The sequence below is a fragment of the Accipiter gentilis genome, chromosome 22, assembly GCF_929443795.1.
Source record: "Accipiter gentilis chromosome 22, bAccGen1.1, whole genome shotgun sequence".
NCBI classification, from domain to species: domain Eukaryota; kingdom Metazoa; phylum Chordata; class Aves; order Accipitriformes; family Accipitridae; genus Astur; species Astur gentilis.
Genome location: NC_064901.1, coordinates 21,122,102 through 21,136,612, shown reverse-complemented (window position 1 = coordinate 21,136,612; position 14,511 = coordinate 21,122,102). Strand labels below are relative to the sequence as shown.

The 14,511-nt window shown below is 43.0% G+C and overlaps 1 protein-coding gene across 7 annotated transcripts in view; it reads left to right on the top strand.

Moving 5' to 3' along the window:
• The window catches only part of AMBRA1 (autophagy and beclin 1 regulator 1), a 135,036-nt gene that overhangs the window by 68,987 nt on the left and 51,538 nt on the right, over positions 1-14,511 (top strand). For all 7 annotated transcript variants that reach the window (XM_049825698.1, XM_049825693.1, XM_049825691.1 and 4 more), the window contains one exon: positions 13,757-13,867. In XM_049825698.1, coding sequence (XP_049681655.1) covers positions 13,757-13,867 — 111 coding nt within the window. The remainder of the gene's footprint in view (positions 1-13,756; positions 13,868-14,511) is intronic.

Genomic DNA, 14,511 nt, shown 5'->3' with positions numbered 1-14,511 from the left:
CACTACCTCTGGAGTGAGGCAGAAGAGGGAACGGTCTCCAGCATCTGCAGGAGCTCAGAGAGTTGGTTTTGAACTAAGCAGGAGCTGCAAGTCAGTGCTACTAAAGGAAGCTGTGTTTTGCTTTCTTGAGCAGTAGGTTGACACACTCTCCTGCTGAGCTTGGTGTGGGCTGTAATCCAGCAGCCCTGGCACGCAGGAGTTATCATGTTTCTTAGAGTTCAAAATCAGCAGGAGCTGTGAGCCAGCCTCTATGAATGTAATTGCTCTGGGCTCTCAAGTCCTGCTGATACCCTGGTAACCCAGCTTCTGCTGATCTGGGAACCAGGTTCACATCTCTTTCTCTTGCTTCAAGCGCTGCCTGAAACTGTGTACAATTTCAGCTGTATCGAGCTGCTTCAACCCACCTGTTTTTGCAGCAATGGGTGGGAAGGAGTACGTAGGTGTGGTTTATGACCCATTAGGTAACTTCAGAGTTGGCAGCAAGCACAGACATCAGTGTGGAAGAAGTTGTGGTGATGCTTATAATTGTTCATTTGTCTCCTCAGCATCTTTGGGGGCGGTGAGAGTGGTAGCGGTGGAATCCATTCACAGAAGGCAAGGGAGGAGTAACCCAAGAATCAAAAATGTTACCACCTTTGCTAAGTATGAGATAATGATGACAATTAGACTACTAGTCCTGAGCTTTGACCAGGAAGGGGGTCACTGGAAGTAGAGCAGCTTCAGTAGTATCTGAGAGATGGAAGTTGGCTGGAGAGGATACAAACTAGACTTGTCAGAAAAACAAACGTGGCTGCCAGGAGTTCACATAGTGCAGTTTGAGAGCTAGAGATGAGAAGAACACGGGGGTTGAACGCATTTCTCCTTCTCGCCCTAGACATCCAAACTGTGATCCTGAGTCTCTGAGGAATTTAGAGATGCAAGAAGTTAATGCATATTTGTATTGTGAGAGGAAAGAGAAGAGCCTACAAATGTGTACTGACAAATGGCAAGGGATGGAAATTGGCATGAAATAGGAAGATGGCAATAAAATCATAGAGGCAGGTGGAGTGCTTCCAACCTTCTAGGGTTGGGAACATGCTTCTGTATATGATGGGAAGAATTGCAGAAGGGGAAGGGAAGGTTGAAAGGATGGAGGAAGTAATGTCATTTTGTTAATTAAAAGCAACTGAGATTCTGCACAGAGAGAAATGGAGGTTGGAGGAGGGGAGGGTTTGAGGAATGAGTCAAAGGTGGTGATGAGGCAGCTGGGATTGCAGGCGTGGGTTTCAGTTAAGCTGGAAAAACACTTTGTCTTCTTTCAAACAATTGTTCGTATTAGCATTCATGGTGTGGGCATGCATGCACCCATCCATGTGATGTCTCCTGGTGTGCTGCACACACAAGTTGTTTGAGGATCTGTCTTTTGGTTCATGACAGACCAACCCAGTCAGATCTCTGTCTTCTCTGAGGTGCCACAGCAGAAGAGAAAAGTTGTGTAGTGGAGGAAATTGCTCTGGTGGCAGTTTTCATTAGAGTTATCTCGCAGTAGATGGCGGAATGGAAACTGGTATCAGGGGTGGGTGAGGCTCAAAATCTGGTGGGGAGCATGACTAAGGGAAGGAGGCAAACACCCAACACACACATGTATAGACCCCTGCACCCCCATTATGAGGACACTGAAAAGCATGAAGGAAATCCAAACCTGCTTTGACAGAGTGGAAGGGAATGAAGACACAGGAAAAAGAGGGCTGAGGGCAGACAAATAACTAACAGTGCTTATAGACTGGAAATCATAGCAAGGTGGAATGAAAGAGAAGGGCTGATGGTAAACACTGGAAGACATTAAGTTGTCATGGGGACAGAGTCAGTAACAAAGCTTAGAGAAAGAGCTTATAGGCCACATAAAATGAACAGATTTGCAAAGATCTAGAAAGGTGAGGTGAGAAAGCATGTCACTAAGGTCTTGACTGGGTTGTCTGTGTGGGAGGCACAGAAGGGCTGTGAGGGGAGTGTGTTTCTTCTGTCTTTTCCTGGCCCAGCTTGGCCGCTGAGGTTCCACAGAAGACACCTCGTTCGCTAGATACGTGCATGTCTGTTGACAAAGAAAACGGTGAAAGCTGAAGGCAAAGCCCTGTCATAACTTCTCTGCTTGAAAAGAAACTAGCTGTAACTGGATGTTGGTCTCCCTACTCCTGTGATTTTAGTGAGGTACTGCCTAACTTCTGTTGTCCTCTGACTTGTGAGGCCTAATAAAATTGTCCTTTGGGACTGTAATTTTACACTGACTCCTAGGACTGAGAGGCTGACCTGGAGTGCTCATCATGTTCTAGGGTGTACCACTGCTGATTCTTTGATCTGGTAGGAGCTGGACCTCTGGCTCTGCTGCTGTGATGATGAGATCTTGGAGCCTCTGACCACAGTTTCTCTTCAGTTTGTGACCCCTACCTCCAGTAAAGTATGACGTGCTCCAGATCTCTATTATGTATAATCTAAAATCTTACCGCAAACCAATAAATCGTGATTGCCCTATTTTCATTGTCTGAATTTCCCTCCACTCTTACTTATAAATGTTGTGTGGAGTAGCTGTGGTGGTTATATTGTATAGCAGCTTCTTGGACAGGTCTGCTAAGTATCTTCTGGAAGTATTATGAGCTAATTCAAGCTGGATTAAGGTCAAGTTGGCCCTAAAAAGAAATAAAACCCATCTGAAGTATCCATCCATTGTTCAGTGCAGGGCCTGCATGCTGAGTAGCTAGGATGTATTTCTGCTGCCTTGAGCTTAGACCTTAGTTTTTCTGTGTGTGGCTTTCAGTTTGATTTTTAATACTCCTTAAAATAATGGGATAAAATGTTAGTCTCTTTTCATCTTGTAGTCACTTTTCTAATTGCAGTGGACCTGTCTGGGTTGAACTCAGCTGTGGCACTGATTTACAGAAGTCACTGCAAGGTTATGCGCTTGGCTGAACTCCTTGGTGGAGTCCTGCTGCCCTCTGGGAGCTCTAACGCTGTGTCACTGTTCTGAATGTCACACCATTACTTTCACGTTGTTACACAGTGGTCCATGAGGGTGTGGACTAGCATGCTTCATCAGTCCTGCTCCACGTACTCTGGGACCTGGGTCACCTTTTGAGCCTGAATCTCTGCATTGGCTCCATGCAGAGATCCCTGCAGATTCGCTGAGGGGCTAGAACAGGCTTTGTGTATTAAAGCTAGTGGCGATAAGCAAAGAGTCTTGTTTCCATTGCTGTCGTCTAGATCATGCCAAACCGCCCTCAAAACTTCCTCCATCAGAAAGTATTCAAAACATTGTGAGAGCCAAGTACTTTATTTGCTGTAGGTTTCTTTGTGCTTTTCCAGTTGGAATAATGTGGTCTCTCCATTGTATTCTTCCAGGCTGGGCTTCCTCCTTCCCATCTCATCATGCTTTAAATTTAAACTGCCTTCCCATTAGTTAAACTATTGTTAGATTTTGTGTTTTCCCAGCTTGCTCATTTTCTGCTTTTTTTTGGTTGTCTCCCTGTTCACCGCTTTACCCAGAAAACAGCAAGCCCAGCTGCTTACTTCCCAGTTCCTGTCCTGCCTTCTCCTCTTTTGCTCATCAGATTGGGGATACAACATAAATTGTTCCCTTTAACAATGTCTTTTCAGCTTTGTATTCCCTATGCAAGGTCAGTGCCTGTTTTCTTTGCAGACACAATGACTGTGCAGGACCTGCCGGCCTGAGAAGAGGCTCTTGAGTACAGTGCACCCTTAAAATGCATTTCATGAATGCCACCTGTCAGCTCTTCATTTGCCCTAGGACACTTTGTTAGTTTATTGTATGGAGTTTGTTTAAGTTGTCAGGACCTACATTCTTCTTAATGGAGGTGTATTTTTCCCTGAGAGCATGTGACTTCATCTTAACCTCCCTAGACAAGCACAGATTCAGAACAGACAAGTATTTCCTCAACAGACCTATCCTGCTCACAGGATATTATGACTGTGAAATGTAATCAACCATTGAACGTGTTGAGCTTAGTGCTCTGTATTGTGGTGGTAGCTCACTCTGTGTCACTAAGCTGACACAGCATTTACATTGCGAGTTTGCATGCACAGGGCTTGTGTTTAAGGATAGTAGGAATTTTTTCAAGTCTTCCATTCACTGGGAAGTACAAGGCTTTGAATGTGTTTCTGTGCTTGGAGCTTTTATTAATATTGCGTACTGCTATTTCCACAATGTAAAGTGGCTCCAGTGTGGAAGCTTGGTGTTGTACTGATACACAGTTAAATCTCAGGAATTCAAACCCTTCTAGGGAACATACCGCCTCTTGGATTAGTGAAAGTTTGTATTATTGCAATGTGGTGGTTGATAAGGCATGCATGTGCTCTACAAAGATACTGCTGGGTGGGTTTTTTTTCCCCACTGCAGATGAGTGTTTTGGCATAAGACACGCACATTTAAAGTTGTGCTAAGCACACATTCTTGCAGTAAGAGCTGCAGAGGCGGTAGCAGGCAGTTGGCTTGCTGATTTGTTTGGATTAATAGGATTTCATGTAGTTAAAACGCACACTCACAATGAAAAAGGCTCTTCTGTGTAAAAGCAGTTTCACTCGTTATTTTTGCATCTATTCTGCATCTGTCTGTTGGCATAGCCATATTGGTTAGATGGGAGTGCTGTTACAAAACTATTTGAGCCTCTGCTCAGGAGAGGAATTATTTGGTGTGAACTGAAACTGTGGCCACACTAATTTATGAGCTATGGAGTTGGTGATAAAGTATAACCTGTATGGAATATGGGCTGAAGTTGGCAAGTGTCTTGCCAAACAGTCCCTACAAGAAAATCTCAAGAAATTGCAGGAGCTCTGAATTATCTAAAACTATGTACAGCAGTTTTGGCAAGGCTCGATTAGTCTGATACTGCGTTAGCATCTATGTTAGACGAGTGAACTGCAGTAGACCTAGTAGACAGCGTGGGTGGTGTGACAACTGTGGAGGACACAAGCATTAGCCTTGGGTGGTAAAGACGTTCTGGTTAGGCAATGACAGCAACCCTGTGAAGGAGTTTTTTGTTGCCGCAGTGGAAGCATTCCTCTGAATCCAGACAAATTCTGCTAGACCAGAAAGTTAACTTCTTTAATGATTGTTGGAGGCAAAGATGTCTTAATACCATAACAATTCAGTTTCTCAGCGCCTGTGTTACTGGCCAAGGCACTGCTAGCAGGAAGGCCAGCTGTGGACATGCCAGTGGGACCTTGCAAAGTTTTTCTTTGATAAGAGATGAGTAAGAGGTTTGGTAAGAGGATCCTTTGGTAAGAGGATGCAGAGAGGAAAATGACCCCTAAAAGTCAGATGCTTAGCTCTTTTGCTTTGACATACCACAGCAATATTTGAAGACTTTGCCCAGCCTGAATCAAGTCTCGCAGTGAGCTCGGATGGGCTCTTGTGCAGGGAGGGCCATTTAAGCAGGAGAGAGGAAGTCTGGAAAGGCAAGTCCCTGTTCCTGGTATAGCTACTTGGGGAATTTGTCCTTGTGCTCTTCAAAAATGAGGTAAAGTGGGATGGGAGCTCTGGCGACTGGAGAGTTTAGAGTCTGGTGCCTGCTAACAGCTCCTTGGTGGAAGGCTGCCCCCTTTGTCTAGTCTCTGCAAGACTCTCCATCCCAGGCAATTAGGATTAGCAGGCACATTTCATGCTCTGAAAAGTCAGAAAGGGAAAGAAGAAGGAGTTTTACAAAAGGAAATGCCTGCCAGGCACAGAATTTCACTCTGTTTTTGTGCAGAGAATAAACACAGACGTGAAGGTTAAAAAACAGTCTTCCAACAGCATTTAATGAAGGGCTTGGTAATGATGCAAAGGACTTAGTGACGGGAAAGAGCGGAGGCATTGCAAGGGGCAGAGTTGGCAGAGGGAGGAGCCCGAGCGACACACAGCACAGATTAGCTGTTGAGACCTTCCTAGTTCACCTTCACAGGGATTTCGGGAAACTTAAACTCTGGCAGGAGAGATGTGGCATTTTGATTTGGAGAGTCACCTACTGTTCCTGGAAGCTTAGAAAGGAGAAGGGCTGTGAACATGCCCTTGTGTGGGGGTTCAAACAGAGGTGAAGGAAGAGAGTACATGTTTCTGTAGAGACTGCAAAGTTCAGCTCTCTTCTGCCTTTTCATCTAGCAGTGTGACCTAGCCTCATTCACTTCCCCCCACCCCCAGTTTAATTCTGAAAAACACTTTTCTCTTGTAGCATCAGTTGCTTGGGAGCTGATTTTGGTTGTATTGTCGTACTGATTTTTTAGTAGATTGATACGGACCTCCAGATGGAGAAATTACTGTAACCCAGATTATTGTTTATCTTCACACTGACAAGGTAAAGTCGTCTTTATTTCCCCAGCATTTTCCAATAAATAGGTTTCTGACTCCCATGCCAGGGCAATAGCTGATGCCTCTCATAGCTGATTCTGTAAGTATCAGAGGATTTCATGGTGTATGGAATAACATAAATTAGGAAGAAAGCATAAAACCCTTTCTCCAACCCTTTACTCATTTTTTGTTAGGGCTTCTTTATGTATACAGACAAAATCATCTAAAAGGCTGAAAATATGCAGAAAAGATTGAAACAAAACATTAGTTAAGTAAAATGCAGATCAGAATGTATTTTTAGTGCTTGAATGTTTTCCCTAAAAGGCTATCCTGTAGGAACCATGTTTTACTGCTTCAGTCATATGGTAGTACAAGGCACGCTTTTAACACATGCTGCTATCACATGGAAATAAAGAAATGATCTCAAACAATATCTGTAGAAACTTGCTCTAACAGCTCCAGCAGTTAGCTAATTGGAGGACTCCAGCCTTGACTCCCCTTCCCAGCAAGGGGCCCAGATGAGAAAAGCTTGTTTCCCCACCCACTTCTCAAACAACTTCTGAGTTGTTTCCGCCAATGGTAACAGGTGTTTCTTTCTGTTTCCATAACCTTTTCCTGTCAAGCTCTTTTAATGATACAGCATCTCTATTTGCATGAAGATTTCTCTTGACTCTCTAGCCTGATAACATTTATTTCCACCTGCGTGCTTCATGGAGCACCTCCATCTCTTTACACACCATTTCAGTATTGCACCCAGCATCAGAATTCTAGGAGTCTCACAGTGGTCCCTAAACAAATGGGGTTTTGCTGTTTTAAAATGTGTATGCATGCGTGCCGTTACATAGTGTAAAGCAATCAATATAGTGGAGCCTTCCCACGGAACTTCCCATCCACTGCAGCTAAAAGCATACTAAATGACAAATGAGAAAACAAACAGCTGAGCCTAAACAGTCTTTGTTCGTAAAGCTTTTCTTATAAAGAAGAAAATTGCACTTACTGGCTTCATTTGAGTTGTACAAATGTAAGAACACCTCTAAGACTTGCAGCTCTGCTTCTTTTGTAAGCAGGATTTGAGGCTTTGGTTCTCCGGTGAACTGTACTTACTGCCCTGCAAGAACAAACTTTTAAACTACGCAAACGAAGTATCTGCTGAAGCACAAGCTAAATAATTAACATTTCAGTAACAAGATACAACTATTAATTTGTCTTCAGTTGCCAAAGTCAGCACTCACTTGTCTCATTCATCCCTTCTTTCCAGCAGTTATGTTGCTCTCCACTCCTCACTGAGGTGAGGTGTAAGAAAGACCACTCGGGTATGCCCATGGTTCAGATGGTATTTCTTTTTACCTTTTTTTTTTTTTTTGATGGCATGAGAGATTTATGAATCTTACAGATAAGAGTGCATAAATTGTTTTAAATCGTGTCAGACTTTCATTGTGCCAAGGCTGTACTTAAAGTGATGATTGGTAGTGGTTTAGGAGGTAGAAAGAAGGAATTCCTTCCAATTTATTTGGTGGGGGGGGGGGGGGTTCTGTTCAACAGTGCGTATCTGATATTGGATGGTTGCAGAAAGTTCTTGGCAATTTGGAGACTTAGACCACAATCCATCACTAACAGCACCTGAAAGGGTTGAGATAGTTGAGATAGGATGGTTTCCTACACCAAGAAAATGAAACTGCTTGTTCCTTATTGGTCACCCTGAGTAGGATGAGGACTTCCTAAATGGTGACATTTGCTTGCTCCAGTGTGTATATGCAAAGGCTATGATAAGATACCTCATTTGTCACTGAGGAGAGTACAGGTTTTCCTCATCTGAGAGGTTCTGTGTGAATATTGCTGGCTCAGCTCTTGCTGGTTCTGGAAACTCACCATGCTGTTTCATATCTGATTTTCCAACTTCCATGTGTAGCAGAGTGACATGAGCAGGGGTATCTCTATGGGGTGAACAACATCAGAGGAGCGGGAATTCTCTTTCTTAAGGAGAAGAATTACCAGCTTGCTTGGTGAAGTGCAAACAATTCAGATAAGAGGGGAATGCATTTGAAAAGGACTTTAACGTGTTCTATTTTCCCTGAGGGAAAACTGGACCTACCATCAAAGATGAATGCTTCCCAGATGCATTTCTGTATTAATTGTTATATGATCAGACAAAGGAAGATCTCTAAGGTCAGGAAGGTAAGATGTCAAGGAGCTGTCATGACTGTATTGGGGATGGAGTCTTTGGGCAGGGCGTCTGTTCGTTTATTGTTTGTGTTTCTTGCAAATAAACTGATTTCCTTCTAAAGTCTGAAGCTTGTGGCTGGAAAATTCCCTTCTTATGTGATGCATTATTCACTGTGTGAGTGAAGCCCTTGGGCACTTGACTGAGCTCCTATTAGGGCAGTCATCTTCGCTACCTGCAGCTGAGGCCTCCTCAAATTCCCATAGCTGATGGGACTGTGGAACTCGGCATCCTAAGCATTCCCCCTTTTAAAAGGAAATTTTGAAATAGGAATGAGCATGAATGGGAAAGTGCATTTCTTCTTATTTTGTACAGCTGGGGTAAAGGAAAAATAATAGCTTTTTGAAAGTTTCAGCCTTCAGAGGGCATACACCACGTTGAGACTTTCTCAGTTAACATCAAAGCTGAGATCCCTTCAATGCTTAGCATATGCCGAACTACCACTAGTAACATTTTGTGCGTCCATTCATGAAAATCGTTTTGCCCACTTCCTATTTCTTTACAGCTTGCTGGTACATTGAAAAACAAACAAAATAAATCCTTGAAAATACCAGGTTGCTAGGCATACTGTTTCTACAGCATTAGGCCACTTTTAGTTAGTTAGCTTGGCCACTTCAAAGGCAGCGTCTTCGTGATAGCCTGGAACAGAGATTTGCTGGGACTTGTCAAATTCATATTCAGGATTTAATATATTTACTGTGATCAAAGGTAGTCCCCAAAACCAGAATGCCCCATAAAATACTTTAGGGTCGGAGATGTGCAAGAACCTGTTACATCTCCACTAGACTTCAGAGATCAGTAATCACATTTCAGCTGAATTCAAATTGCTTCAGAACTGGTTGAGAGAAAATCTGGTGTATTCTTGCAGCAAAGAGCTTTATCCTTGGTTTATCAAATAGATCTGTCCTGTGTTTTGGGCTTCCTGGAGCCTCTGGATTATAGTAAATCTAGAACTAGTGAATGTAAAACTCATCAGCTGTGATAGATCCTTTCTGCAAGTGTAGGATGACCTCAGTATCATTAGCTATAGTTACAAACAGGCTTATAAAGAGGTAACTACTTTTCCAAGGCATTCATGCAAGTACTAATCTAGGGGGAATTTTATACCAGGGCCTAATAACTGTCTCAGATTGAGTCACAAATTAGCTTGGGGGCTTCTCCAGCTTCTTCAAGCTTATCTGTAAGCATCTGAAGAAATCTTTCTCTTAGTGTCTGGCAGGTGCCCTCACAGTAAAAACTTAAGAGTGAAGGATCTAGTCTAGAAAGAAAATTGAGCTCTGGTTTCTGTTAAATACATGGGAAGGAAATTCCCATAATATGTGAATGTTCCATTTTCTTGAAACTTGTACCCCAGAGCCTGTGTAGCTCTAGGGTATTGGCACTTCCTCTGAGACTCTGGTAGTAGTAGTCTGGAAGTATCCTGCTCTTCACTGAGGGAGTGCTGGAGTGCCATGGAAAGTGGTTTTGCACCGCTTTTTTCCCCTTCCAGTCTAAACTCAGACACTGGCTTGCATGGCTTGATTCATAAATGAGCAATAGCTAACTGGCAAAGGTTCGTTTCTCCACATGCCAAGATGAGTTGGACCCTCTGAGGGGATTGAGACTGACGGATAAATATGTCACGTGTAGGTGGCCTATAAGAAAAGATTTAAGGATTTTTTTTTTTCCAAGTCTTTGTTAAGACTTTTTTCCCCCCACTCTTTAAACTCTCTTGTCATGTGTTGAGTGGGGGTGGATGGAGATTGGGGGGGGGGGGGGGGGAGTAGGGGGGGCTGCTGAAAGCATTTATCTTCATTTCTGCCATCACCCAGTGTTTATTACGCAGTGATAGACAGACGCAGGAAAGCTGCCAATCAAACCTACGTTCACTGCATTTCAATTGGCCTTCACTTTGGATTTCAGCATTTTGAAATCTACATCATCTCTGCAGTAAAAGGTCATTCTGTTTGTGGGGATGACAAGCCCCAGACCCTCGGGTCTCCACTGCAGTCACTTGTGATCCCATCAAACAGTGGAAGACCCAGAAATCAGGACAGACTGTCAAGTGCTTGGTGAGAACCGCTGCTTGTAAGAGCCGATCTGCTGCTGCCCACATTTAAGATGCTGAAGTGTGTTGTTTGCCTCCAGGTTATACTAGAATTTAAGAGGTAACTGCATCTTCTTCTGCTCATATCCAGGCTGAAACCCTGACTGGGCAAAGCCAGCTTGAGAATGAGTTCTCACACTTCACAGTGAGCAAAAGCTCTGTAGTGAGGATTTTAACTTTTAAGTTTTCCACGCGTGGTCTCAAATCTTCTCTATCAACCAATGGAAAAAGCAAACAACAAAGGTTAGGATAGCATAGTTGTGTACTGGGGGGTATTTTTCTCCCTAAATTGAATGTCTGAAATGTTTGCATGCTTTTAATCATCTTTACTGTAGGACAGTACATGCGTGCATGTGGGAGGCTTCTGGCAGGGCTTGTGATAACAAAGTGGAATAACATTTGTATATGTAGCTAGATATAATTTAATAATTACACTTCTCAATTACATAATTAGATAAGTAGAGGTAATTACTTAATAAAAATATGTAGATCATGGATTTGCCATTAATGTTAGGCACACTGATTTAGAGACTTTGAGAAATGGACCAAATGCTTCTGAACATGCATCTTTCACTCTGTGAACTTTGTTCCCTGTGTCCTAATCTTTTTGATAAAGATGTCTGTTACCTGAAACATTAGCACTAGTTGATAGCTTTTGCTGGCTCTGAAATTTGTGCAGGACTGTCCTGTAGATGGGGAAGTACTGCTTTTTATCATCATTAGCTTTTCCGTGTAGGATGAGACTGCCTTTGGAGGTGAAGGGGATGCAAGGTTTAAACGAACACCATAACTAACCCAAAGGTTCCAGGGAAAGGGATGAGAAGACCAGAATTGTTACAGAAGAAAACTCAAAAGCATTTGCCAACAGCCTTTTTATGGTACTTGTAGCATTAAGTGCAACAGTTGTATAAGCCAGATGAACTTGCTGTTTGTGGAGCAGTTAGTGAAGTTGCTAGGCTTCTGTGATGCAGACGGAGCGCATGATTACTCTCCTAGGGTATGTTATTCTCCAGTTTATATATTACTTGCTATACCTACAAAGGTTGTTCTCATTGCAAAACTTCGTAATGTTCATTTGTAATAAGATCAGTATTCTGGAATTCTGTGCCCTGAGTAAGTACTTCAGTTGCCTGTCTTTGCAGGGTGTTTTCCTTGTCTGACTTAGTCCTATAAGGCAGTTGCTACCTAGTCAGTGTTGTTACATACTGTTCCCCTGCAGCAAGTCCCACTGCTTGAAATATGTACAGAAACTAGTTTTTTCTTTTCCACCTGGTGGCTGGAGGCAAGACAGTAGAAGAGCTGCCCTTGCGTACCAAACCCAGGCTTGCAATGAGGAGACTTTTAAAGCTGAAACAACATAAAATTTAATTGTCCTTCTTCCACTTCTAGTTGCAAAATGTAATTTCATTAATGCATTGAATCTGCTTTCTCCAGTGTGTATCTTTTGTTCAGAGGAGTCCTTTGTTTTGGGGGATATGAAGAACAAGGCCTTGGGCATATGTAAAAGCAATGGAAATGTTCTTAATTCTGCTCTCCCAAGTGTATGTGTGCATCTGACAGAGGCAGATAGAGACTGAGCAGACGCACGGTGGAGGTTTGTCGATTGCTGGAGGCCTGGCACAGCTGAGTACACGGTGTAAAGCTGTCTGCTCAGAAGTCTTGCTCTTGGCATATTTCTGAGCTTTCTCCAGAACCAAAAATCAGGACTCAAGACAGCTTGTCAATGAAAAGAGGACTAGTAGTAGCCTTCTTGGTGTCTTTCTTTTTATCAGCACTGATCTAGAATTTACTTCCTTACTTTGCCCTGCCCACCTTGTTCTTTACAGAGAAAACGTAAACCCTGTTAGTGTGTATATGTGTTTTCAGGTCATTTTTTTTACAAGCCTGAGTGTTCTGCTGGGATTTGATAAGAAAAGTAAAAATCCAGCCACCCTAGTCTCTTCATCTTCCACCACAACACTTTCATTTATTAGCAGCTAGCAAGCTTTTAGCTCTCTGCACATGCGGCTGGCCTGCTGTGTACTGGATACAGAATTGTGTAAGTGATGTCTCTTCCACTGTTGCTGCTGTGGCAGCAGTCCTGAGCCAGCCCTTGTGGGAGGGTGAAGCCACTGACTTTTCTGTGTGCTTCCCACCAGAGACAGTGTGGAGATGCTGAAATCCAGACTGCATAGACCCTGGAGGCTGTGCTTTTCCTCATTTGTGCTTGGGGATGATCTCGTTTTGCTCTCCCTTATCAAATTCTATTACCTTGAGTTTCTCTGGGGGCCAGCATGTGTGTGTAAGTGCAAGGGCTGCATGTATATGAAGGCCTTAGAGACTGCAAAATAATGAGATTTTTTTACTCTAGTACTATTATGGGAGAACTGTTTCTTCTCTCTACTTGTCTCCCTAGGGATTGCATTTAATGCCTCTGAGCTTTCTCCAATGTATGCCAACTTGAGTTACCCATGGCAGTTCCTTTCTGCCTGGAAAATTATGTTCTTTGTGCTAGTTTCTCAAGTATTCTGCTTAGCCTTCTGCTTCGGACTGTTGCCCAAGTCTTTGGGTGGTTAGCAAAGGGGCATGGAGTCAGGGCAGCCCCCTGCCTGCTTGAAGGGCCAGCTTGTAGGTCCTCCATGCTAATATTTTGTTACAGTCTTTACTATGTGGCAAATACTGTAGGCAACCTGTATCTTCTGAGTGGAGTTTACAGTAGTATCAGGAATTATGTCCACAAATGTGTGTGATTTGCTAGGGCAGCACTTTTCCTTAGCATGTATTCTGGTCTGCCTTCATAGCTGTACTAGAAAATTTTGGGTCTGTGAAAATAGAGCTTCACTAGTACCAATAAGTAGAATGCGTTTCCACCAAATGAATTGATTAGGATTTCTGCCTTGTGAGTCTGGGCAAGTCTTATCTCTCATCAACTTTCTTTTCTTTCAGAAATGTGTTGCAGGGAGGTGCTTGCCTATTAATTTCCTGTGCTCTGTGGCTTATTTAGGAGGTGTTGTCATTTCTGTAAATAAGGTTTCTTTAAGAATCTAGAGTTTTGTGTATCGGATTTTGAAAGGTTTTCTTGGTTTTTGTCTCCCCAGCTCTTTTCTGGATAATCTTCTGGAGGTTAAGTTGCTAATTATTTACCCCTTTTCTGTAGGTGCTGTGATTGGGGATGGACAGTCAGCCGTGGCCAGCAACATTGCGAACACCACCTACCGGCTTCAGTGGTGGGACTTCACTAAATTTGATCTGCCTGAAATCAGCAATGGTAAGTTGGAAAGGGTACCAGAACTTCCTTTTAAGTCTATACCAACCAGAGATACCATAAGCTCTAGGATCTTCCAAAGGTAGCTGTATGTTGCAGGCCTTGGATTACTTGATTGTCTTGTGGTATTGGAAACTGTAAAACGCTTAGCCTTTTGAGAAAGTTGACTGAAAGCATGCAGAGCTGTTCTGCTCTGTCTAGTTTGTGTATTCTTGCTGTCAGTAAGCCCATGCATAAATGGGGCTCTTTTGTGAGTATTCTCATGGGAATACACAGTCTTCCTAGAAGAATTCTGTATCCAGTCTCCTCATTCTTTTACCAACAAGTTTCTACAGGGATGTTGTCTTTATACCTTTACATTAGAACTTGCTAATGAATTGGGTCTGAATTCTCCAAGTTATTGACACTAGTGTGAGTTAAAGTGCTGCAATACTTTCTGGTCGTTAGGGCCCTGGTCTGTTGCTCACCACTGTGTTGCGAGCCGGGAGAAGTAGATGTAGGTTCTAGCCATTTGCAACAGCAAATTCATCCTATATCTCAGGTGAAAGCTGCTTCTGGGTCAAGAATATGAGCAATATTGCTAATTTCATTTATTTATCTATTTATTTATTTCCTCCTTCCCTTTGTGGAAATTAGACCATAGTTTT